Source organism: Lupinus angustifolius, unplaced genomic scaffold (assembly GCF_001865875.1).
Source record: "Lupinus angustifolius cultivar Tanjil unplaced genomic scaffold, LupAngTanjil_v1.0 Scaffold_11_11, whole genome shotgun sequence".
Lineage (NCBI taxonomy): Eukaryota > Viridiplantae > Streptophyta > Magnoliopsida > Fabales > Fabaceae > Lupinus > Lupinus angustifolius.
Genome location: NW_017718507.1, coordinates 4,679 through 31,492, shown reverse-complemented (window position 1 = coordinate 31,492; position 26,814 = coordinate 4,679). Strand labels below are relative to the sequence as shown.

At 33.8% G+C, this 26,814-nt stretch overlaps 2 protein-coding genes across 4 annotated transcripts; both read left to right on the top strand.

Moving 5' to 3' along the window:
• The first annotated feature begins 9,180 nt into the window (after positions 1-9,180).
• On the top strand, positions 9,181-17,898 carry LOC109337812. Of its 2 annotated transcripts, XM_019574869.1 has the most exons (12): positions 9,181-9,520; positions 10,020-10,229; positions 10,336-10,518; positions 10,630-10,729; positions 10,835-10,865; positions 12,139-12,181; positions 13,223-13,375; positions 13,495-15,409; positions 15,546-16,232; positions 16,374-16,842; positions 17,096-17,179; positions 17,548-17,898. In XM_019574869.1, exons 2-12 carry the CDS (start codon positions 10,171-10,173, stop codon positions 17,610-17,612), a joined length of 3,789 nt encoding a protein of 1,262 aa, XP_019430414.1. In that variant the 5' UTR covers positions 9,181-9,520; positions 10,020-10,170; the 3' UTR covers positions 17,613-17,898. The 2 variants fall into 2 exon arrangements, with proteins under 2 accessions (XP_019430414.1, XP_019430413.1); XM_019574868.1 differs by having other exon boundaries at positions 9,182-9,520; positions 15,546-16,842.
• Positions 17,899-19,876: 1,978 nt separating this feature from the next.
• On the top strand, positions 19,877-23,634 carry LOC109337813 (25.3 kDa vesicle transport protein). 2 transcript variants are annotated; one of them, XM_019574871.1, is made up of 6 exons: positions 19,877-20,048; positions 20,613-20,833; positions 21,489-21,649; positions 21,753-21,899; positions 22,234-22,310; positions 23,206-23,634. In XM_019574871.1, exons 2-6 carry the CDS (start codon positions 20,646-20,648, stop codon positions 23,287-23,289), a joined length of 657 nt encoding a protein of 218 aa, XP_019430416.1. In that variant the 5' UTR covers positions 19,877-20,048; positions 20,613-20,645; the 3' UTR covers positions 23,290-23,634. The 2 variants fall into 2 exon arrangements, with proteins under 2 accessions (XP_019430416.1, XP_019430415.1); XM_019574870.1 differs by having other exon boundaries at positions 19,877-20,074.
• Positions 23,635-26,814: the final 3,180 nt, after the last annotated feature.

Here is a 26,814-nt window from a genome sequence, read left to right as displayed (position 1 = left end):
GATAAATCAATAATATTACTGTGTTCTTTGCCAAATTCCTATCAACACTTGGTGACAACATTCACGTGCGGGAAAGACTCAATCAAATTGGATGAGATCACATATGCACTTCATCCTACACTCAAAGAAGACAAAATGTAGGTGAAGGGTCTCAAATGCTCTGTATGTGAAAGGGAGCCAAGCGTGTGGGAGGAGACAAGGTAGAGGAGATCCTGCCAAAGGGAAAAGAACAAATTCCAAGGGCAGAACACTAGTAGAGTGTTATAAGTGCAAACAGACTGAGCATTACACAAAGGATTGTCCCAATGAATGGAGTCATAGCAAGCCGGTGGGGAAAGATGGAGTATCTACATCTGCAAATGTTGCACAGAAAGATTACTCTGGTTACAATAGTGAAGGTGATCTACTATTTGTATCATCAAATCATAGTACAGATGAGTGGATACTTGACACTGGTTGTTCACACCACGTGACGTCAAACAAAGAATGGTTCACCATATACATGGTAAAAAAATTTGGTTTCGTGTATCTCGGAAATAATAAAGCATGTAGAATTATTGGTATGAGAGAAATCAGAATTGTGATGGATGATGATGTAGTGAGGTTAGACACATACCAGATTTGAAGAAGAATTTGGTTTCTTTGTGGACATTGCAGGCCAAAGCATTTAGCTATAGAGCTGATGGGGACAATGATATTCATCGAGTATGTAAAGGTGCTCTGACTGTGATGGAGGATAAGAGGACTGCTGGGAACACTTACAAGCTGCTAGGGAGAACAGTTGTAGGTGGAGTTGTTGGAGTGGCTGAAGAGATTTCAGTAGATTCAGACCATGGAGCTACAAAATTATGGCATATGCGTTTGCGTCATATTAGTGTGCATGACATGATAGAACTATGTAAACGAGGACTGTTGAGGGGAGTCAGCAAATGCAAGCTAGATTTGTGCAAGTATTGTGTCCTTGAAAAACAAACACGGGTTAGTTTCAAGGCTGGCCAACACAGGACTCGGGTATTCTAGACTATGTCCACACTGATGTATGGGGACCCGCTCAGGAAGCATCCCCAAGAGGTTCTAGGTATTTTATTACATCTGTTGACGATTTTTCTCGCAAGGTATGGGTATATTTTCTGAAGCATAAGTTAGAAGTCTTTGCCAAATTCAAGGTTTGCAAGACAGAGGTAGAGAATCAGACTAGTAGAAAAATCAAATACCTGAGGTCAAACAATGGTATGGAGTACAAAGACTCACAGTTTCATAAATTATGTGAGTAACATGGTATTCAGAGGCACTTTTCAGTGAAAAAGACTCCTCAGCAAAATGGTGTTATAGAGAGGATGAATAGAACTCTTACAGAGAGGGCGAGATGTATGAGACTGAATGCTAGACTTTCTACAGGATTTTGGGCATAGGCACTTAGTATGACATTTTATGTCATCAATAAATCACCACATGCTTCATTGGATGGTAAAGTTGTAGAAGAAGTATGGACATGTAACCCAATCAATTATAATATGATACACATATTTGGTTGTCCTTCTTATGTACATGTAATTAGTGATGAATGATCTAAACTTGATCCTAAGTCAAAGAGGTGTATCTTCATTGGATATACCAAAGGTGTGAAGGGGTTCAAGCTTTGGGATCCAGTTTCTAGAAAGGTGGTATTGAGCAGAGATGTAGTATTTGATGAAGATTTCATGCTGAAACAGTCAGTTTTGACAGAGGTGCCCAAGCTAAATGGAGAGACTTTGAGATCAAATATGATTCCAGTGAGTAATGAAACGGTTCAGGTAAATAAAGGCCAGGAACCATGCACTAGTTCAAATCAAGAACATGATGATTCTCAGGCGGAAAGTTCAGGTGTTTAGGAGTATCTACTTGTTAGAGACATGGATATGCGTCCTATCAAATCTCTAGAGAGATATGACTTTGAGGATATGGCTTCAGTTGCTCTGCATATCAGTTTAGGATATCCATGTAGCTTTCAAGAGGCTATAAACAGCCAGGAGAAAGAACAATGGATGGGTGCCATGATGGAGGAGATGAAGTCTCTACAAAAGAACCAAACTTGGGAGCTTGCCTCATTGCCCCCAGACAAGTGTGCAATTGGGTGCAAGTGAGTGTACAAGAGGAAGCCAACAGTATTAGAAAAAGAAGGGGAAAAGTTCAAGGCTCGTCTTGTAGCAAAAGGGTATTCACATCAGAAGGGGATCGACTACAATGAGATTTTCTCCCCAGTGGTGAGACACACTTCTATTAGGGCATTGCTTGCCTTGGTAGCCAGCCGGGATATACACTTAGAACATATGGATGTGAAGACTGCTTTTCTCCATGGTGAATTAGAGGAGAAAATTAATATGACACAACCAGAAGGGTTCAGTGCAGCTGGACAGAGTCACTTGGTTTGCAATTTGAAGATGTCTCTATATGGATTGAAGCAGTCTCCTAGACAGTAGTATAGGCGGTTTGACACTTATATGTTGAAGCTTGGTTACAAGCGTTATGAGTATGATTGTTGTGTTTATGTAAGAAGCCTTGATGATGGTTCTTTTATTTTTCTACTACTTTATATAGATGATATGTTGATTGTTGCTAATCATTTGAGTGACATCAATGAGCTGAAAGTCATGCTAGGTAAGGAGTTTGACATGAAAGATTTAGGGGATGTTAGGAAGATTCTTCGGATGGAGATTCACATGGATATGGAACTAGACAACTATGACTCTCCCAACAAAGCTATGTTGAAAAGATCTTAGAGAGATTTGATATGAGCAATGCTAAAGTAGTGAACACTCCATTGGCAAAGGTTCCATATGCTAGTGCAGTAGGTTGCTTGATGTATGATATGGTTTATACTAGACCGAACTTGACACGAGCAGTTAATCAAGTATGCAAGTACATGTCGAAACCAGGGAAGTAGTCAAATGGATTTTCAGATATTTGAAGGGGACTACAGGTCTTGGTATCATGTTTGGCAGCCAACAGAGTAAGCCTTCAGTTATTGATTATGTTGATTCGGACTATGCATGAGCCTTAGATGATAGAAGGTCCACAACGGGGTTTGTCTTCACCCTTGCAGGTGGACCAATTATGTGGAGATCATCAGTTCAGTATGTTGTTGCTACGTCCACAACTAAAGCAGAGTCCATGGCAACTGGTGAAGCTTCTAAGGAAGCCTTATGGCTTATGAGGTTGGTAAATGAGTTAGGCATTGAGCAAGATGGAGTTCCGTTAAATTGTGACAGTCAGAGTGCTACCTTCTTGGCAAAGAACCAGGTGTATCATGCTAGGACCAAACATATTGATATGAGATTTCACAAGATAGGAGATTTGATTGCTTGTGGGCAGATACTATTGCAGAAGGTTCACACTTCACAAAATGCAGCTGATATGTTAACCAAGCCGATTACTATGGACAAATTCAGGCATTTCCTGAGCTTGCTAAACATTCACTGATGCTAGACTTTGGAGTGTCCCCGACCCAATGGCGGAAGATGGAGATTGATGATATTCGCCAAGGTGGAGATTATTGTGCAATGGTTCATATCTCTTGATAACAACAATACAAGTTATGGGTTTGGGCTGATGTAAAGGGTTTGGGGAAGATGACTATATATTTATGTTATGTAAACCTAATGTAACAAGGAGAAGAATGGTCAAATACTAATCTTAATTCTCTATTATTACATAGTAGTAGCTTCTCAATGCTCTCATAGACGTAGGCACGATTGGTCGAACTTCGTTACCAAATCATTGTGTTATTCTCTTTTCCCTATACTCTTTTATTATTTTACTATTTGATTACTCACTTGTTCCCAATATATACAATAAATTAAAATAAGTGAATAACACACTTATAACATCATGTTTTGCACAATATATACATATATAAATTAAAATAAAGGTGCATCAAACAAGTTTAAATCTTATATAATTAGAATTATAAATTAAAACTTAACTCTGAACTATCTCATAGACAAATTAAATATTCTAATTCATTTGAGTATCATTGTTACATTGGCATTGCTAATATAAACAAAAAGGTTTGTCATACATACATAGATATATACATAACATTAACCCATTATGTTAACTTATATACATAACATATTAACGTACATATATACATAACATTAACCCATTATGTTAACTTATATACATAACATATTAACGTACATATATACATAACATACATAATAATATAACATATTAACCTACTCTTGGTAAGATGAGAGAGAAACTGTGAAAGTGTGACTTTTCACTTTCCTCATTTTTGTTTCACTCTTTCCCATATTTATTTTACTCTCCCCTTATATATTTCACTCTCCTCCATTTTTATTTCACTCTCACAAAACTCATTCAATAGTTTCATTCCTTCACTTTCTAATCTATATTTCATTTTTTTCCATGATTCAATCTTTCTATTCATCATTTCATTGTTCTAATCCCACAATGCAGGAGACTTACTCACAACGAATGATGGTGAGAGCAACACTGAGCAAGAGCCATGGCAAAGGTGAGCTAGAGTTTGGTTCTCTAGATTTTCTACAATATAGATCGGTCGGTTTAATCAACTGGTTTATTCTGATTTCTCCCTGTCTAGTACAGTTAGACTAGATTTATCACGGTCCAAAACAGTTTGGAAGAGCTTCCAGGTAGTGGGGTGGTACAGAACCATCCCTACTTTCGGTTGACGGTCAGACCGTCCAGTTCGGTCCGATCCTAGCAATCATGACTTGAAGTGACAAATATTATAGAAGGGAAGATGTGATCACTTACATACTATGTGGGTGGGTCAAGTGGCATGGCTCATTTTACTATCACTAATTTCACATATATTGTATAATTCAATAATGTTTGGAACAAAAGTAGGGAATGCAGGCAAAGTCGAGGATAAGAGTGCTAATGTACTCATTTTAAAAATAAATCCTTGATTATTTAAAGGGATCCCCAAAATTAAAAATAAATTATAATAGTATCTCTAGGAATAAGTTCTTTTACAATAATTTGTTTACATCTGATGTGATTATAACATGGTTTCAAAGATTTATCGAGAGCTCTATAAGAATGGTATTTAATCTATGATAAGTTTTTGGGTTAATATCTAATCATAGATAATTAATAAGTTTAAAGTTTCAAACCATTTATAAATTTAAGGATCAATAATAACTTTATTTTTACTTTAGAGTCTACTTAAAAAATCTCAATTAATTGGAAGACCTACTAAACCAAAACTAAAGTGACAAAGAATAATCACTCCATGTGGAAAAATAAAGAGAAGTGGGGAATATAAAAAATCACACAATATATATCACTCATCATATGAACAACTTCATATTGCAAATTGTTAATATTTTTGTTAACTTGGATAGAAGAATAAAAGGGCTAGAAATAAAGGTATAGTGAGAAATTAATTTAATTGTTTTAATTATATAAAATACACAACTTTTCAATATAAATAATCTCTTTTACTTCCTTGTCTTTAAATAATCTCTTTTAGTTCCATGTCTTTAGCCTATGTTTCAAACCAAAACCAATTATTGAAGACTATTCTCTTGGACATAAAAATTATTAAAATGAATTTTTGTTTTTACGGATAACATTTTTATAACCAACGACCATAATAAAATGAACGGAATCATTTACCAGTTAACCTTGTTACTAATAAAATTTTAATTAAGTAATATTAGTTACACTACCCTTCTACTAGATTAAGAGTATATTATTATATTATTTTTAACAAAATCACTTATTTCTTTAAAGTTACTTCTAAGAGATTGAAGCTAGTTTGGAGCAGCTTTACGTTATATATTTGATTTGTCTTTATAAGACATTTACAACTAATTCACACATATTAAAAAATAGGTAAAAATTGGGATAACTCTCACGTTTATAAAAAATATTAACATTCCAAAATTGTTAATATCTTCATTTGACGGGAACAGAAAAGTTTATTGAAATATATATGAAATAATAATTATAGTAAATTATAAAATATTATATTTATTATATATATTATTTAATGTTACATAGGTATATTTAATATATATATAATTTAATGCTAGGTATATTATTTTATAATACATAGGTATTATAAAATGGTTTAATTTTATTTGGGACAAAGAAACTTTTTAGAATGTGACTCATAGACAGAGATAGGAAGACTAATTAGTGTTATAAAGTAGAAAAAGGAAGCACAAAACTTCAAATAAAATTAAAGTTGATTATTTTCATTTTAACAAAACACAAATAGCTTTTGAATTTACACCAAAATCTACAAAATAAATAAATCTAACACAATCTAAAACATCTTATTTTTATTTTTAAACAAATGCGCATAGATCCTAATAAATATTAATTAGAGAAAAATGATATATTATTTAATGGCAGGTATATTATTTTATAATACACATGTATTATAAAATGATTTAATTTTATTTGGGACAAAGAAACTTTTTAGAATGTGACTCATAGACAGAGATAGGAAGACTAATTAGTGTTATAAAGTAGAAAAAAAGGAAGCACAAAACTTCAAAAAAATTAAAGTTGATTATTTTCATTTTAACAAAACAAAAATAGCTTTTGAATTTACACCAAAATCTACAAAAGAAATAAATCTAACACAATCTAAAACATCTTATTTTTATTTTTAAACAAATGCCCATAGATCCTAATAAATATTAATTAGAGAAAAATGATATATCCTCGTACTAAATTTTAATATCTATAATAAAATAATGTATGTCATAAAATAATATATTATTTATCAATGATTGATTCATAAGTAACACGTGACACTTTAAATTTGATGGCAAACATATATGCTGAGAGAGTGGACTTGAAAGCGATAATCGTTTTCATGAGTTAGTATCATCTTCATTAATGAAAAGACAAATATTTCAAAAAATAAAGGAAAATATAAGTTTTAATGACATTTTATCCTTTTAATTATAATAAAACTACATTTTTGCCATTAAAAATCAAAGAAGAAACATACACTTGGTTATCCATTAATGGAGATAATTCTTGTTCCATTTATGTGACCTAAGCTTTTGATTTGATTGGTGTAAGACTAGCGATGTGCTTGCAAGGTAGAGATTAATTCTAAATGTAGTAGAGAGCAAGGATGGTAATAGGTCTGAATGAGTTTGGGTAGTACATTACTCGGGCTCGCTTAGTTGTATCAGTTTTGGACCTAGATCTGTTTTGATACTGTTGGTTTGCTATCCAGGGTCCTTGGGTACCCATCAGATCAGCGATACTCGCAAATTAAAAAAATATTAAAATAATTGTGAGTAATTTATGTAATTGTGTGTTTGTTTCCTGAAAAATTATACATCATATTTAAAGTTTTGAACATGTTTTAAATTGATTATTTCAACATTTTATGATGTAAAATTGATTTAGTAAGAATTGTTATATCAATAAAACATTAGATTATACATATTAATTAACAACATAACAACCACATTTATTAATTAACATTATAACAAGGAATAGCAAAATATATATATTTATATATAAGAATGAATAGTGGGTCGTGGTAGGTCTGGGTACTAAGAGTGTTTGCATTCCATTTTGATCAGTTTTAGGCAAAAAAAAATCATATGATACATTCACATAAATAATAACATGTGATCTGGGCTAGTATTGTATGTTTATATTAAGATGTGTGATCAAATCCGATATAAATATTATATGTGATTTCGGTTCAGTTTGGATCAGTTGTTATAAAAAAATGAAATTGCACATACACTCATAACTCATAAAAATTACTAAATATTAAGCATAAAACAACATTAAAATAATGTTCAACAACATCAAAACAATATCAAAAAATGTCCAACAACATTAAAAGTAAATAACAACAAAAAATACTAATAATAATAAAAAAACAACAAGACAACAACAATCATAAACAACAGAAGCAGTAGCATTTGTAGCAACACTAACAATAGAAACAACAACATCAACAACAACAAGAAGAAGACAATAGCAGCAACAATATGAGCACACTTAAACAATTTCAGTTCAGTCTGGATCTAAGAAGTGAAACTGAAAATCGGACCGAACCGATCAATCTTTAAAAAATAAATCCAATATAATCCAAACATATTCAGTTTTTGTAGTTTTAGTCTATTTTGGATTGATTTTCAGTTTTTTTGGACCAATATAGACTCGAACACCCCTACTGAGTACCTCATTGTCCGAACCCAGATTCACCCAACAACGAATCTAAAAATCTTGGGTCTCAATTATTTGCGATCCAAGAAAACGAACTCAGACCCGATCCATAAAGGTTATTTTTTGTGAATACCTATAAGTCTGTAAGTCTAGGTATCCATTACCTTCCCTGCAGAAGATCATGTTTTTCCTCGTTATCAATGTCATTTTCTTCGAAATGAATTGTGCATTTGAATACTTTTGAATAATGCAATCAAAGTGTTTCAAAGCCTAATCACATACCTAAATTTAGCAAAATGTCCATTTTTTCAATTCTGTGATAATCATATGAATGATAATATAAATAATTAGAGGGTGAATATGAAATATGTTGTGTCAAGAAATTTAATGATTATTAAAACAAAAATACGGAAAAAGAAAATCATGGCCAAAAAATCATTCCAAAGGAGGGAAGGAGCCTTGGATTTATGATAATAACTAAATTATTATATATATTTTCTGACCATATAAGAGTTTTTTATATTATTACTATATCATATATCATCATATGATATCTAAACATAAGTAGTACAAAAAAATAAGAGTATAATATCTATGCATAGTTACTGTAAAGATTTATATACAGTTATTACCATATTTACCATTCATTTTTATTACACTTTATTTTTTTTGAAAAAGGATCAATAATAAATAATAATTAAATATGCAAGTTACATATTAAATATGGATACTGAATATGAAATATGAAATATGAGTGATATAATAATAGTGTATCAAATACTAATGCATACATTTTTTTTTGTTTCTCACATTTATCATCGTATTGGAGACAATCTTATCTGAGCCGAGAATATCCTCAGAATATTCACAGGTATGTGGAGCTAACTCTCTTTATAGATATTTTTTTCATTCTACCAGACTCGAGCCCGAGACCTTTGCAAATTGCAAATGTAACATTGATAACTTTTGTTTTATTGGTATGAACTGTGAAGCACACACTATTCTCTCTCTCTACTATGGAGAGAGAAAGTAGGGAAGAGATTTGAAATGAAAGATGAGTAAAGCAAAGACCATCCTTTTCATTGTGGGGTTTTCCTAAAAAAACATAAAAAATAAAACTTGGAGTAGAAAAAAAAAGAATAAGAAAGAAAGAGCCTCATTTTGTTCAACAGTGAGAAGACACAAAAAGAGGAAGAAGAGAAACATGAACATAAAAGACAACAAGAGCCAAATGCTGCTACCCTTTTGAATTCCAATTTGGAGGATCAAGTCAAAAAGTCCAAGATCTCTCTCACTCAATTCCACGATCGTCTCACATTTCCATTTTTTGAATGTAAAAGATTAGGGTTTTTTTTTGTTTACTTTTGATTTTGCTGCATGTGTATTTGTTTGTGTTTAACTAATGCTTAGTGACACTCCTTTTTTCATTTCAAGTTTATTGTTTCAGCTTTGTTGGCATGAGATTTTGGGTTTATGGGTGTGTTTTCAACTTAAGTCAAGCTTGGTCTTTTGATGAATCAGATCTATTTCTTCTAGTTTCTTTTGGTAGAACTTGGGTTTCTGTATTTCTATAAAAGCTTCAATTTTGGATTTTTGTTGGGATCTATGGTGTGCCCCTGTTAAGTATTGGAACAAGTGAGATTTACCTTAATGGGTATGTGGGGAATGTCTTAAATTTATTCAAATTTCAATTGAATTGAGAATGTAGATATGTAAAGTAACGCCAATTTGGAAGTTAACGGTCCTCTGAATGCACTTGTTCCTCTGGTGCAGTATTTAGGAAAAAGTTTCCCTTTTTGTCTGAATTCTTCTTTTCCTCTCTATTTATGCAGAACCAACATTCCGACTTTGAGGTTCCCTGCGTGGAGTTTTACTGATTTTGATTGTTGCCAATGCCAAATGAAAATGGTGGTGTCTATGCATCTGGTTGAGTGAAAAGGTCTGAGAAGTGATATATATTGTGTTCACTTTGGTAAACAAAAAATGAAGTCCGATGCAGTTCTTGATTATGCTGTACTCCAGTTGTCCCCGAAGCGTTCAAGGTGCGAATGCCATTCCTCGGGGTTTCCTAATTTGTTATATGAGTAGTATCTGATGATCGGAGTTACTAATTATGTTTCCTTTTATATCTTTTTATTATATGATCAGATGTGAGTTGCTTGTTTCAAGTGATGGAAACACTGAGAAACTATCGTCTGGGTTAGTAAAGCCCTTCTTGACCCATTTGAAGGTTGCAGAAGAGCAGGTTGCACTAGCTGCCCAATCAATTAAGCTAGAAATCGAGAGACATAAAAATGCTGGCACATGGTTTACAAAAGGAACACTTGAGAGGTTATAGCAATGAAACGAGAAAATTATATAAAAGTTCATTGAATTTACTGCCTCTGTATGCATTCAGCCTTCTAGTTTTCATTCTCACTTGTTTGATGCTGGTGCTAACAGGTTTGTGCAGTTTGTTAGTTCGCCAGAGGTTTTGGAAATGGTCATTACCTTTGATGCAGAGATGTCGCAATTGGAAGCAGCACGGAGAATATATTCTAAGGTATGCAAATGATCGGAGAGAGAAAATTGATGCAAATGACTAAACAAAGAAATCACTTTCTTTTCCATTCTTTTTTTTGTTGATATTTGGAATACCTTATTTTAGGGGGCAGAAGATCAGCATATGGATTCACAAGGTATGTTTTTCTTTCAAATAGATATAACCAAAGACTTCTTAAGTATGTATTATCTGCATGACTTGGAACTTAACTTTTGTATTCAGTTTCCACTCTACTTTGGTGAATTTGTCTTATCAACTTGTACCACTCTTAAGATTAATAGTTGTATGCATCTTGCATCAAACAACTGGTCTCCTCTTTAGTTGACCAGCTGGCTTAGTTTGAACGGTCACATACACTGTTATTTATGGAAGGGAATTCCTCCTGTTGCATTTCCCAACTTCATACTATGTAGGCAAAGAGAGTTTCTTCTTCCGTTATGCAAAAAACAAAAAATAGCATAGCAGGCTTAGTTATATTGGATGGGACGATCTTGTCCAAATTTGGAAGATTCATTAGTATCAAAGTTCAATAGGTATTATCATTTTTATTTCCCCCATGACTACATTTTATTATTAAAGTAAGGTCAAGTAAGGCATTTTACATAGTTCACCGTGAAATGGAATTACTATTATCATAGATAAAGCCTTCAGGCCATATTTATTTGCAGGTTACTTGTTTTAGGTATTTCGGCACTTTTGGAATGTTATCTTGCACCTGTACTAGTTTATCTAGTTACGGCCTAATTTGATGATGATCTACACTATGTCATCCTGATGAAGGTTTTATATCTGAGTAGATGGAAAAGAAAGTAAATTAAATTTAACCAGAGAGGAAAGGACAAACTATATTCAATGTCATACACATGCTCCCATATTTCACCTTAGTGCTTTATCTAAGTTGTTAAGAGCATGTCAAATTGTCCATATCGGTTGAAGATTCAAGTTGTCACGTTGGGAAGAAACTGAAACAAAGAATGAAACTCATGCTTGAACCATGAGTCACTTGGACTTTGATACAGAAAAGAAATAATGAAACTAATATAATTCGAAAAGTAAAGAGCCAAATAGAAGAAAGTTATTTTATTAGTTTTAATAGAGTAAAATAATTCAATGTAACACTAATCTCAGTGATATTTGTTGAATTATTATATTAAGCTTGTTGGCCTGCATGGCAATGGAAATGATATACGATAGAGCATTATGACATTGTTTGATCCATGTAGCTAACCCCACCTAGTGGGACTTTGACTTTGTTGTTGTTGGCCTGCATGGCCCTGACCTCTGAGGAAGAGGCTATCTAGTTGGCATTTTGACTTGAGAATTTTGAGTCTTGAATTATTTTTTTGAAATTAATTAATATTGAGTAATGATACTAATGTGCTGACAGTATTTTGGTCAATTTGTTTCAGGTGGGAATGGAACACAAGCCATTGCAGCAGCAGATGCAACCACGTAAGATTTCTTCTACCTTCTTTCATTTTGTTTGGGTGCTTTACATCTTGCGTGTTTTATTTTTTGTTTCTGTTTGGTAGTGCTTTCTCTATTATAATAGAGTTATGAAACTTTGCAGTTACAAATCTAAGATGAGTGTAGCAGTCAGAAACTCAGAATAATATTATGATGATGAGATGTTGAAGTTGTGAGATATAATAATCACAAGTATAATGACACCTATTTATACTAAATTACTAGTATTCTACGAATTACATATATATTTTTGTTGGAAAGTAAGTCCCACATCGCCTACCTCATTGTGTCGGTAATGGTTTAAATACCTGTTGGGCTACTCCTCTCATAGCCAATTGGTTTTGAGATGGAACCTTAACAATTTCTAATTTCAACTTTCAATTACTAACATTCCAAACCTGATAAGACTCCTAATACCATAATAATAGTGTAACATCATCCATAATAGTAATCTAATACTCTACAAGTATGAGTGAAGTTCTCTCCTTTTTAGGGAATAAGCATAAGCCTATTTTATTTTACTGAATGTTGTGATAAGTGCCAAAAAGAGCTGAATCTAAGTATTGCAAAGATGAAATTGTTAAGTAAACGAGTCAACATAAAAAATGGTAAGGAATGGATGTACTACATTAGAGTGAAAGATGGAGTAGCACCTATTGAGAAAAAAATGACAAAATCTCACCTACAATGGTCTGGCCATGTTAGGAGAACATCAACAGAGGTATTATTAAGAAGAGTTGATTATATGGAGGATAGTCTATGTACCCAAAAAATGTATGGAGGACAGCCTGGAAAACGTAGGTATCGGAAGAAGATGAACGATAACTCTGACAGTAGCCTTTGAAAAATATTTTGATCTAAATATGCTACCTACATCTACCCTCCTCTAGGTGGGAGCCTCGTGCGCTGGACCACCTTTTTTAAGTCTTTTATAATTGGTGTTGATTGGTTCAACCTAGTTTTGATTGGTTCTTTCCTTTCTTTCTTTTGAAGTTTTTAGCTATTTTTATTTTATGACTTATGCAGGAAAGAACTCCTAAGGGCTATAGATGTTCGGCTTGGTGCAGTTAGGCAGGACCTAACCACATCATGTGCTCATGCAGCAGCTGCTGGTTTTAATCCTCACACTGTCTCTCAACTCCAACATTTTGCACAACAATTTCTTGCTCATCGATTGAAGTAACAACTAACCTCCTTGCCGTGCTTATAATTGGATAGTATACATGCATCATTTTCATGTCTAATAAATATGAATAATAGTGGTTTTGAATTAATTTACTTACTTTGTTTGGGTGCAGCGAAGCTTGCACAAAATATATGTCACTGTATGAAAGAAGACTGGACCTTATCAGTCCTTGGAAGCAAGGTAGTGATGACAGGGAACTACGTTCATCTGTGGGCTCTGATATGTCCATTGACACTGATGATGGGACCCACCTCTCGCCCTATCATTCAGAAGCCCAAGCCAATGCTCCTGAGCTGGCTAAGCCTTCCACATGGCAGCAGCCCAAGTCCTTTGCCACCTTCCAACGGCGTAGCAGCAGCAGCAACAACTTAAACCAGAAATATGAAGTCAACGACGACAATAACCAAAAAGAGGAGTGCCCGGCCCCTGTCCCTAGTGAATCATCACCCTCGACTCCATCATTGGGTCCAGCGGCACGGCGGCTGAGCGTGCAGGACCGAATTAGCCTCTTTGAGAACAAGCAGAAAGAGAATTCCTCCGGCACTGGCAGTGGCCCCAAACCCGTGGTTGGAAAATCCATAGAGCTTAGGAGGCTTCCTTCTGATGTTTCTTTGAGCACGGAGAAGTCCGTTTTGCGAAGGTGGAGTGGCGTTAGTGACATGAGCATTGACGTCAGTGGAGAGAAGAAGGATAATGGTAGCCCCTTGTGCACGCCATCTTCTGTGTCCTCTGTTTCTCAGACCATGTCCAATGAAGAAGATAAGGGTCGTAACAACAATTCCAATTCCAACTCCGAGGTTAGCGCTGACCAGGTTGTGAGAACTGATCAACAGTCTTCTCAGGACACCTCCAAAGTTTCTAATTTTGATAAAGAAAGAACTTCTGGTAGTGGTGGGTTTAAGAATCACGAGGAGAGAACTTTTGAGTCGCAGTTAAGGGGTTCTGATGATGTTGGAAGGAAAACTCCTCAGCTGTCTTCTGAAGTTGTCACCACTTCTGTCATGTCTGATGGTGGGATGAAAAATAATGTGGTTGCTATTCCCTCAGTTATTAGGGGTTCCCATGGACATTCTCGGTCTCAATCGGCACAATTTGAAGGCGGTGTTGGAGTGAAATTGAGGGAAGGGTCTGTTCGGAATGAGAGTGGTCAATCTATCTCTAAACCCGATTTGAGTTCTTTTACTAGAGATCGTGAGGACTCTTCATTTTCTAGCAAGCATCAAAAGAGTGAGGATTCTGAAGTCCCTAAAATGAAGTACCAAAAACCTCAACCTGGTAGTCATGAACAAATTAGCAAACCACATGGTATAAGGGATGAAATTCGGGGTGCTAATGAAAGTTGCAAGTTGGACCTTCCTGGTAAAGAAGTTATGGAGAGTCAGGATGATGCCCGTGTAACCTCAACTGCACCTTCAGGGCAAGTTCAGAGAGTGAAGAATTCTAAAGGAAATCAGGGGCTACATGATGAGTTGAAAATGAAGGCTGATGAGCTTGAAAAGCTTTTTGCTGAGCATAAACTGAGGGTTCCTGGTGATCAGCCTGGTACGGCACGGAGAATTGAGCCTACTGATGCACATGTGGAACAGGCTGTTAACTCACAGATTAGAAGATCTGGAGTAGTGGAGTCAACTCCTCCGTTGCCTTCCAGAACCACTGCATGTGAACTGACTCCGAGTTCTAGCAACATGGCTATGTCTGATGCTAAGTCACTTGTGAAGACAATGGATACTCATGAGTATGGCGAAGTTCTAAGGAAAAATGTCTCGGATTTTAGCTTTGGTGATGATTCTAGAGGAAAATTTTATGAAAAGTACATGAAGAAGAGGAATGCTAAACTTAAGGAAGAATGGAGTTCGAACAGAGCAGAGAAGGAAGCTAGAATGAAGGCGATTCAGGATAGTCTTGAGCAAAGTAGAGCTGAGATGAAGGATAAGTTTTCCGGGTCTATAAGCAGACCAGATTCAGTATTAGGTGCTCACCGTGCTGAGAAGCTTAAATATTTCAAATCAAATGTTAAGAGAGACCAGGTACTCCTTACATGTTGTTTGGTTTTTTTTTTAATTATGATAACTCGTTTTAATATGCCAGAAAGCAAGATATTTTTCTTGACTATTTAAAACACAATTCCATTTTGGTTCTATTTAAACTCCTATTTTTTTGCAGCATCCAATTGAATCCCTTCAGAATGAAGATGATGGTCTTTCTGAATTCTCAGAAGAAAAGGTTTATGGTACTTCAAGGCAAAGTAAGAAAATTTTGCCGAACAGACATATGCCTTCAGGCACACCTCGTACAACAGCGACATCGACCTCACGTTCATTCGGCAGGCGAAGAGACAATCCGCTTGCTCAGTCTGTTCCAGTCTTCTCTGATTTAAGAAAAGAAAATACAAAGCCTTCTTCTGGAGTCAGTAAAACAACCCGCTTGCAGGTGAGAAACTATGCTCGTAGCAAAAGTACTGCTGAAGAGATGCAAGGTATCCAGGAAGAGAAGCCGAAACGAACCCAATCTTTACGGAAAAATTCCGCTAATCCTGCAGAGTTTAAAGACTTGCCTCCGTTGAATGCAGATGGTGTTGTTTTGACTCCATTGAGATTTGATATGGACCAGAGTGATCTGGACCCTTATGATCAATCACCAACGTCTTACCTTAAAAAGGGTAATAGCATAGATTCAGGTTTTGCAGGTAATGCTGTCAGGACGAAAGCTTCTATGGTATCTGATACTCATAAAAATGAAGAATTTGAGGAACTGAAATCTGAGGTGGAGGATTCTCTTTACATGGCCACAGAGGAACAGGATGTGATTCAAACTATGGCTATCGAAGGTTCTGCATATAGTAATGGAAAGGTGAGTCTGAGCCAGGAATCTGATAAATCTGGGTCTGAAGTAGGTGATTCTACAAGGTCTTTTTCTCAAGTAGATCCTATTTCGGTGAGTCAGATGCCTACTGCATTTCCATCAACTTTCAATGTTGTCGGGTCTCTGCAGGACTCACCAGTTGGAAGTCCTGTGTCATGGAACTCACACATGCACCATCCTTTTTCTTACCCGCACGAGTCCTCTGACATTGATGCTTCTGTGGATTCTCCAATTGGAAGCCCTGCATCCTGGAATTCGCATTCCCTTACCCAGGTTGAGAATGATGCTGCTCGAATGAGGAAAAAATGGGGAAGTGCTCAAAAACCATTTCTTGTTCCTAATTCATCCCAAAATCAACCTCGCAAGGATGTCACAAGAGGTTTTAAGCGGCTGCTAAAGTTTGGGAGAAAAAGTCGTGGGTCAGAAAGTATGGTTGATTGGATCTCTGCTACAACTTCTGATGGAGATGAGGATACGGAAGATGGTCGAGATCCTACCAACCGTTCATCAGAAGACTTGAGGAAATCGAAAATGGGATTTTCTCATGGTCATCCTTCTGATGACAGTTTCAATGAAAGTGAGCTGTTCAACGAACAGGGTAACTTATTCTTCTCTCGTCTTCCTTGTTATTAATCAATATGCTTGGTTAATGCTTAGAGATTTTCTTATGCTCTCTCTCTCTCTCTCTGGGCAGTGGCCAATAATGTGGTGCTAATTTCTTGATCTTTATATTATTTTCTTCTAGTGTTTTTTGGGTATTCATGTTCATATATGCATATTTGAATTTTCACTTTTTTGTGTATGATAAAGTATAATAAATTTTTAATTGATTTTCTTTTCAATTCTTGCAGTCCAATCCATGCAAAGCTCTATCCCCGCACCTCCGGCTCATTTCAGATTGAGGGATGATCAAATATCAGGAAGTTCATTGAAAGGTGAAACCTCTTTAACATAATTTGTTGTAGGCCAATTTTCCGTTCAGTTTCGGCATAGTTAATTGTCAGACTTTTGAAACAGTTGAGTTCCTTTTAAGGAATCCTCAAGATGTGTTGTCCTTTCATTTCATTAATTTTGGTACTTCATTCTGGATTAATGGGACCAGTCTCTTGAAATTGTCTTTTTTTGTCTTGCATACCATGCAACCTTAACTCAAGTTATGGTATGATGCTATTGTCACTAAACACTTGAGATTCATTCATATGATTTTGTTTTCTTTTCATATATGTCAAGAATGATAACCTTCTATTTGCTACAGGTTTTAGCACATGCCATTATATTCACACATAAATTTCAACTTTTGCAGCTCCCAAGTCATTTTTTTCACTCTCAACTTTCCGTAGCAAGGGTAGTGACTCGAAGCCCAGATGAAATTTCACTGAGTGCGCCTGGCAAATAATTCGGAATTTCGGATCATCTTCTATAGTAGGGGTGTAAAGAATACTACAATGATCTATATGAAAAATATAATGCATTTTTTCTGTGATTTAGCTATGTGTTCTGTTGAAATATGCTGCATACTGTAGTCAATGAAGAGTTGCCTCTGTCATTGTGATTTTGGCAGTAGATTCATTCTTTTCCCAGTTTATTGTGCTTTGTTTGTGTGATGTATATCAAAGTTGAACTCCTATTAGAATCAATCAGTATAGTCAGAGTTCAAAAGAGTTGTGTGGATTGCAGAGGAAAGTAATAGCTTGCAAAAAATTATCTTTGCCACCTATTAGATCACATCTTCTGTCCCGCAATTATTACAACTCTGTGCCAACATTTGTGATTGGTCAGAAAAATGTTTAATAATTAAAATTGAGTTAAATATTTTTTTTTCAACCAATCACAACTGATGACGCATAGAATAATACATAATATGGAACAGTAGATGTGCTCCCCTTTACTATGGTCCTTTTTTTTTATGTGCCACATTCTTGTAGTCTTTTATCAAGCTATAGTTATACATTTTCAACTAGTTTGGTAAAATTAAATGTTTAAAATGACATGTAATGTTATATTTGTTTATTTAGTTATTTTTATAGAATTAATAAATTATTTATTTTTCATAAGATATGATTATTATTTATTATTGTGACCTAGAAATTTTTTATATATACCTAGCATAAAAGTAATATTAATTTTTAAATTTATTTTAATTTAAGATAAATAAAGTAATCTGGATTTTTTTATTGGAATGTGAATTATTGAAAACTTATGATTTCTCTTAGTTGAAGTAGCTTTAAAAAAAACTAATTTTGAAATGCATGATCAATTCTTAAAAGCTATTAGTAAGGATGTTTGTGGTCCATTTGGATCAGTTTTTAGGCAAAAAATGATCTGATTCAAACACGTAATTAACATGCGGTCTGAGTCGGTCTGGTCTATTTATATTAAGATGTTTGATCTAATCCGATCCAAATATAATATGCGGTTTCGATTCGGTTTGGATCGGTTTTTTTTATAAAATATTAAAATTGCACTTATATTTAAAACTCATAAAAATAAGTAAATATTAAGCATAAAACAACAATAAAAATAGTATTTAACAACATTGAAATAACATTAAAATGTGTGCAAAAATAGTATAAGTAAACATCATAAAAAATAGAAATAAACAGTGAGACAATAATAATAAAAGTAAAAAATAGTAACAATAACAAGATATCAATAATAACAAGATATCAATAATAACAATAATATGAGCACCTGTAACGTAATTTTAACAGTTACAATGTTCTACCGATAATTAATAATAATAATAATACTTTTACAACAATAAAATTAATAATAAAGCACCTAATCAGAATAACACTTGAATCCTCTTCATTTGGTTGTGAGATTGGTTTAAGTTTTAAAAAAATGTATCAAATATAATCAATATGATTTAAAACATAGCAACATATATATAACTGTGTATTATAGAATATAACAAATAAAATATAGGTAGAATTTTGGAGTTGGACTTAAGATTAAGTTTGGAAAACACTTAAAAGTATTACACACTTAAACTTTACATATTATTTTGGTCCAGTCTGGATCCAAGAGGTGAAACCAAATTCCGGACTGAACCAATCGGTCTTTAAAAAATAAGTCCAACACGATCCAAATGCATCCGATTTTTGCAATTTCGGTCTATTTTAAATCAATTTTCAATTTTATTGTTGGATCGATCTAGATTTAAATACCTCTAGTTATTAGTTATCTTCATTTTTTGTCTGGCAAACTATTCTATTAGTTTAGTGATAACTGATCAGCAATAAGAGAAAATGTGTTTTCTTGTGACATTGTTTCCACACAAAAATAGCACTTAATTATTTAAACTTAGATAAAAATTTACTCATTAATTTCTACATCCAATTTTATAAGTATACTTACAATAACAATATTTTACATATATTATAATAAGATTTTTTATTATCATTTATTACTTTACTTTTTTAATCTTCAACAAAATAAAAAACAAAAAATAAAAAGGGTAATATTTTTGTCCTGGACACTGTAAAAAATTATATATAGTCAACAATAATTAAAATAAATAATAAATAATAGTATAAAATCTGTGGGGGATGTATCCTTTTTCAAAAACAAATACGTATAGATGAATAAATGTCATTAAATTGTAGCAATAGATAGACACCAGAAGCGTTTCTTGTCTTAAAATCTGAATCTACCGTTTCCTTTTGGTTCAAAACGACATAGCACCACGCCAAAATTCTCATTCCCCATTTTCATTTCATTGAACCAAAGCAACATTTACACACTTCCTCTTCATCGATCGGATCGGTTCCATCCACGCCGCCCATAGCTGCGGCAGCTCCGGCAACCTATTCCTTCTTCTTTCTCAGGTTTCTCCGACATCGTTCTTTCATAATCATGCCTTTTACTTGTCGTCGCAAAATTCCCCTTTTGTTTTCGAAATTAAAATTAAAACTAATGTCTCTGTTGTACCTAGTTGCAAAGTCGGTGATTTAAGCGTGCAAGATCTGATTTACGTAAATTGAACTCTGATTAGGTTTGTTCATCACGATTTATCAGATCCTTTGCGTCTTGTTGGTAAATCCTAAAACGAACGACGATTTATTAGCTAAATTGGCGAAATACGTTGCTATATCGTATATTCATGAGTTTTTTTTGGCACTATACGCGTTTTTTCACTTTTTAATGTTCTTTTGAATTGTGAATTTCTATCCAAAAAGGAAAGGGAATTTGTAATTGGTTGATGTTGGAATTTTCTGTTTGCTGACAGTGACTGATATAAATAAATCATGATTAGAGGTTATCGGGTGCTAGTATATGATTGTTTGTCTTTTGTGTGTTTAATTTGGTATTGACTCGGGCTAAGTTTGATTTGTTACTGCCTTTTGGATTGGTGTTGCATTGTAGAGTTGTAGACAGGGAGATTGTGAATTAAGAAAGATGGTGAAGTTGACTATGATTGCTCGTGTTACGGATGGTCTTCCACTAGCTGAAGGACTGGATGATGGTCGGGATATGAAAGATGCGGAATTTTACAAACAGCAAGTTAAGGCATTGTTTAAGAATCTCTCCAGAGGACATAATGAGGCATCAAGGATGTCGATTGAAACTGGTCCTTATGTTTTCAAGTATCCTTCTTCGTATATACTCCATTATTGTTCTGTGGTGGTTGGTAGTATACCTATTGTTTTGGTTTTACTGATTTTTCTGCTATTTTACTGTCCAATATATCTAGTCACTGAGCGTAACAATATTCATGAGTAATAATAATTGTATGATAATTGATAATGATAACTGGGGCAATAGCAACTTAGCAAGAGAGTTTTGTATATTAGAAATATGAAAATGTCTTTAGCTTGTTTTTATTTAATGTGCTGTTATTAGGCTTCTCATCCACATACATGATATGCTTGCCTGGACAATCACAATATTTTACTTATTCACATGCTTCTTTTTATATTTAAAACTGCCAATATTTTTTTTGGACATTAGAAGAAACCGTTCTGTTTTTTGGTTTGTTATGATATATACCTCCTCCCTGTCTCTTTCTTAAGTCACAATTCGTATAGTGCTTTGATGTATTGTATGCATGTAAAAAATGGGGCACTATCTTGTTGCTTCTCAACCTTTCTTCCTTCATAGGCTTTAGTTTCTTCCTTGAGTTTAGTTGTCTTTGTATCTTATATCTGTTATACTTAACATTAATTTTGTCATGGTTCCTCTTACTCGTTAACTTTATTTTGAAGAGTTTCATAGCCTAAAGTGTCCTTGACAAAATTTTAGTTATATTATAGAAGGACGTGTCTGTTACTTGACAATGTGTGATCGTGCATACCCTAAGAAGCTAGCTTTTCAATATCTTGAAGATCTCAAGAATGAGTTTGAGCGTGTTAATGGGTCTCAAATTGAAACTGCTGCCAGACCATATGCCTTCATTAAGTTTGGTAGATATCAGTTTCTGTACTATCATATTCCATTTGTAGCTCTTTTGTCGTTTTCCTCTGGTGTTTAATCTGCCCCCTTTTTCCTCTTTTAATTTTTTAAAAGACACATTTATACAGAAAACAAAGAAACTTTACCAGGATACCCATACTCAGCGCAATATTGCAAAGTTGAATGATGAACTCTATGAAGTCCACCAGATAATGACTCGAAATGTGCAGGATGTTCTCGGTGTTGGTGAACAGTTGGACCGTAAGATATTTATTGTAATTTTGAATAATTTTAGTTTAGCATTTTGTCTTATTCTGACTGCTTGTGCTGCATCATCAAAGTTCATAGTTGCAAACCTTGTTAATTAGGCCTCTACTATGCATTATCAATTTTAAGATGTTGGTTTTATTATGAGTATTGACAAGGTTAACTTCAAATGGTTGTGTTTTTCTTCCACCTTTACTGATAGATGCTCCCCTCTTTTTCCACTTTTCATGCAGTTTAAATTTCTGTTTGCATGTTATGCTGTTTTTCTACTTGCTTGATTAGTATCAAAAGTTATGCTCTACATTTGATTCCAAACTTTAACATGCAGAGGTCAGCCAAATGTCCAGTCGACTATCATCAGAATCTCGCATTTATGCTGATAAGGCTAAAGACTTGAATCGTCAGGTTAGTCATTTTGCTGCATCATGCACGTGATATTTAATGATTTTTGTAGTATAGGCTTCATTATACATTTAGATGGCGATGCAAGTTATTTTGGTTGTGGCCTCTACAGAAATATCCCGGTGTGGTTGTAAATAGTTTTTGTGAAGACTTGCTTTTACAGTTTACGTAGTAGTGTGCAATGTGCAAAATTTGTCTTTAGAGCTTATATATATAACCTAGGCATTTTATATTGGCCTTCTCTGAAATATCATTAGATGGATTTGTAACATGAGTTTTGTTTACTTTTGTGACTACTGCTCTTTCCATTAGCTGTAAATAAAGATGAGAAATTGTTCTGTCTTATAAATTTGAGACTTTTTATTTATGCTAGTTTAAAATATTCACTCATGTATTGCATTTGATATTTGTTTTGTTCTGTTTTCAGTTTATGTCTACCCTGTCGTTGATTTGTAGCATTTGATGTATCATTTGGTTATCAGATAGAGTTATAACCAAATGGGCTATCCTGAATTGAACACAGACCGGATCAACTATGATCTTTCTTTATGTTAAATTCAGGAATGTGGATTTCCCATGCCTTCAGATAATGCATAGGTTAATATAATAAGTGTTCCTGAGGTTCGTACATGCAGGGTTAGGGATATTTCTTATGACTATCTTTGGTCGAATGGGTTATGGGTCCCTTTTCTGTCAATTAGATCATTGTAGTCAAAATCCTATATCCTGTAGTCAAAATTCTAGTATGTGTGTCTATGTAAATATAACCATCTACTATTTGGATTCTAATTCCGACCCCACCTAGCAGGATAAAAGTTTGGTTGATGTTTGTACTATTTGGATTCTGATTGTACTCTGTATTGAAGATGTATAATCTGATATCAAATCTTTGCTGTAGGCTCTGATTCGGAAGTGGGCTCCTGTTGCTATTGTTTTGGGAGTTGTCTTTGTACTTTTCTGGCTAAAAAATAAAATTTGGTGATCAAGCTCAGTATGACATTTAAAACCTGACATTGCTGTTGTAGCTTCTTTCTTTTCTCACATGACTATCCAGATATGCAGAGATTCACGGGAACCCGGTATGCATGAATGATGTCTACTTTTTGTTGACAATTTTTGTTTAGAAAAAGTGACTATCCTCCATTACATCTGATCATGGTGGATCATGCATTCTGGAACATGAACAATTTACTTTATAAGGAGCCATGATATGAGAAAACTTAATGTCCTTAGGGATGCATATATAGACATTTCTTCTCCTTCTCATTATTTTCAGGATTATTTCTTTAATGTGTTAAATATACTTCACCTTGAATTTTATTGTTTCTGTAGAAGTTTCTGTTGAAGTAGAATTATGTTTTATACGTGTGTACTATAATCAGTAGTTTGATCTCTGAAATGCTTGTTCTTATTGGTAAACTTAAATTGATTTCACTTTTAGTTTTCACTTCATATACTTTAGGTACGTTTACTTGTTTTTTTTTTTGTTTTAAATATTTTTTTCATCTTTCGAATTTGCTTTTTACTTTTGGTAAAAATTCACTTTAATTAAACCCCTATATTCTTATTTCTAAACATATCTATTCTCTTCATATCTCAAGGATGCTCCTCCATTGAGTTGCTATTTTATTCTTTTTTCTAAACATCAAGCTCACCTTATCGGATCTCAGAGGACATCTTTGCTGAAGTTTTGTTTTCCAGTTTCGATTTCACAAATTATTAGCATGTGATAGTTGTTTGTGTCTGAATATACTATACTCTTCCTCTCTCGCCTATGCATCCATTGTTTGTGTGAATGTGTTAAAAGGTATACATTGGATGATTAAAGTTTATAGGGACGCAAGATGAGTAATTTATTAAGTAAAATATTACTTTTAACCTAGTTAGAATAAAAAGAAGATGAAAAATTAGGAAAAGGGTTTATGAAGTAACCAAAACCTCACCACTTATATCAACATGAAAACCCTGAAATGTCATGCAAAGGGGATTAGAAGTTCAGGTTTTGATTGATTTCCTTTATACATCAATCAAACACCATTAGTTTGAGATGATATATATATATATATATATATATATTGATTTTTTAAAACAACAATCAAACATTAATCTTAGTAAATAGGATTGACTACCTCAATTGGGCGATATCATGATGAAAACTTGTGTTAAAGAACAATTGTATTTTATTCATCCTCAATAAAGAAAACATAGAACATGTTTTCACCAAAATAGCAAATAAATCGATGAAAATGGAGCGATCAAAGTTAGTTAGGAAGTTGGATTTTGGAGGAAAATGGAAGGCTTGAGAATCATGAAATATACTTATGAGATGACTCTCAAACCTTCATTTTCCCTCCAAAATTATACTCTCAAACAAGCCCTAAGAAGTAAAGTTTAAGAATCATGAAATATACTTATGAGATTACTCTCAAACTTTCATTTTCCCTCCAAAATTATACTCTCAAACAAGCCCTAGGAAGTAAAGTTTAATATATACATGGTTCACATATTTATGAGCAACTCATTCTAGTTGATTGCTCTAATGTTTATTTTCATTTTAAACAGTATCCACTCAAGTTCACCAATTTTCATAAGACTTTTGAGGCAATTTTTTAGGTTAGTGGAAGAGAGGCTCTTGTAATTTTTAAGGGTTTGAGCTTGAGGCTTTTCTAATTTTCAAGGGTTTGAAATTGGGGCTCTTATTTCATCTCTGATAACTCTATCAATTGAATTTCCTACAGAGGACATGGTAATTCAAGGTTAAAGCATTCAAGTTGAATGTATTATTCAAGGTTAGATCACTTGATTTTGAAATTATCAACTTAATGAAGGTGATCTAGATGCTATGTATTTCAATAATAATGATTAAGAAGAGGAATGAATATTGAGTGTAATATTTATGCACTAACAATGTAAAGATTTATACACAGTCAATGTATTATTCACCATTTATTTGGATTACTTTTTTTGAAAAATTAATGATGATTGAAAATAAATTGTGGATAATGCAATGACAGTGTAAAAAACTCTTACACTTATACGTGTATAAATCTTTTTTTCATAAATATATAAGGCAGGTAATGATAGACAAATCATTTATTGTTTTGCAATTTTTTTTGTAATGAGACAATGTTTATCTTGTAAAGGGATACCTTTTAATATTTTACGAGGGCCATCATCACACGGCCAATTTAAAATTCGTCATGTTCATATCTAATTCTATTTTGATATTACATATATCGTCGAGCAAAACACGTACGCAAATCGATTAAATTATTTTGTGATAAATGTCATATTTCTTGAGTTTTTTTGTTTCAAACAAGTACCTTATGTTTCAAACATTCAACTAATAGATCTTTTTCGTCAACGATGTTAGTTTTTGGTGATGCAACACACATCTATCGCACTTCTTGTTTAGAGACAAACATAGAAGATCAAATAGCAACGACAACTCTTTTCCATGAGATTTAAAGATATAGAAAAGATGCATATTAGTTCTGTGATGGTTGATAATGATCAGGATATGGAAAACGAAGAACACTGATGATGTCACATTTGTCTTCGTACGTCGATGGGCTTTTGGGTTTTGGTCGAAAACGAAGCAACAATGCTTTGTATACGAGCAAACAAAGTGTATTTTCTATATTTGTCGCCATCAAGGGATACGGAAGAAGAATGATAAACAATATTCCACATCAACTTAAACTAATAGAGTTGACAAAAAAAAATTATTTGTTGAATGTCAAAAACTTGAAACACTTATTAGAAACAGAACAACTTATAGGACTAGATACTAATCTTAAATTAACCTAAGAGATCCTATAGTGTCTTGTCCCAATGTCTTATGTTTGATACATTCTTTTTAGGGTGAGCATGACCTGGTCATACCTGCTCACTCAGTATAGTCCGATCATGATCAGACTCGAATAAGGTCGGGACTATAGTTAAATTCAGGTTTAAAGATTAGATTCGGTCAATATATAAGGCCAGATAAGGACCAAACATGACCCGTCCTAACCCGTATCATGGTCACTAACTCATCATGTTTGTATATGTCTCTATTCAAATGTATATAGAGTAACGCTACCTTTTTGGTCGAAAGTATCATTGATTCTCTATTTTTTCATCATCTATAAATGATTAATAATATATATACATATACCATTTTATATGTTAAATTACATAGTCATAATAATAATAATACTGAGAAGATTTTATATAAAATGAATATGCATTATATTTAATCAGGTCTAGGGCCGAGTTCGGAATTAAAGGTTGACACAATCAATATTTAGAGTGGAGTTAGCTCTGAGTCTAAGACCGGTTCCAGGTTCAAAAAAATGAGTCGGCCTATATTTAGGGCCGGATAAAGATGAGTCTTAACTCATCCCAACCCAGCCTATACTCACCCTGGTCGAAGTGTCCATATCATATCCGGTTGATATGTCAGTGCGTCATAATGCACAAGTGACTCGAAACACGCAAGAGATATCTTTTTTTTACAAAACCG

Coding starts and splice junctions, on each gene's coding strand:
- LOC109337813 (XM_019574871.1), top strand. CDS start 20,646: ATGGTGAAGTTGACTATGATTGCTCGTGTTACGGATGGTCTTCCACTA. Junction 21,650..21,752: donor ATATGCCTTCATTAAGTTTG/GTAGATATCAGT, acceptor ATTTTTTAAAAG/ACACATTTATACAGAAAACA. Junction 21,900..22,233: donor TGTTGGTGAACAGTTGGACC/GTAAGATATTTA, acceptor TTTAACATGCAG/AGGTCAGCCAAATGTCCAGT.
- LOC109337812 (XM_019574868.1), top strand. CDS start 10,171: ATGAAGTCCGATGCAGTTCTTGATTATGCTGTACTCCAGTTGTCCCCG. Junction 13,376..13,494: donor TTTCTTGCTCATCGATTGAA/GTAACAACTAAC, acceptor GTTTGGGTGCAG/CGAAGCTTGCACAAAATATA. Junction 15,410..15,545: donor CAAATGTTAAGAGAGACCAG/GTACTCCTTACA, acceptor ATTTTTTTGCAG/CATCCAATTGAATCCCTTCA.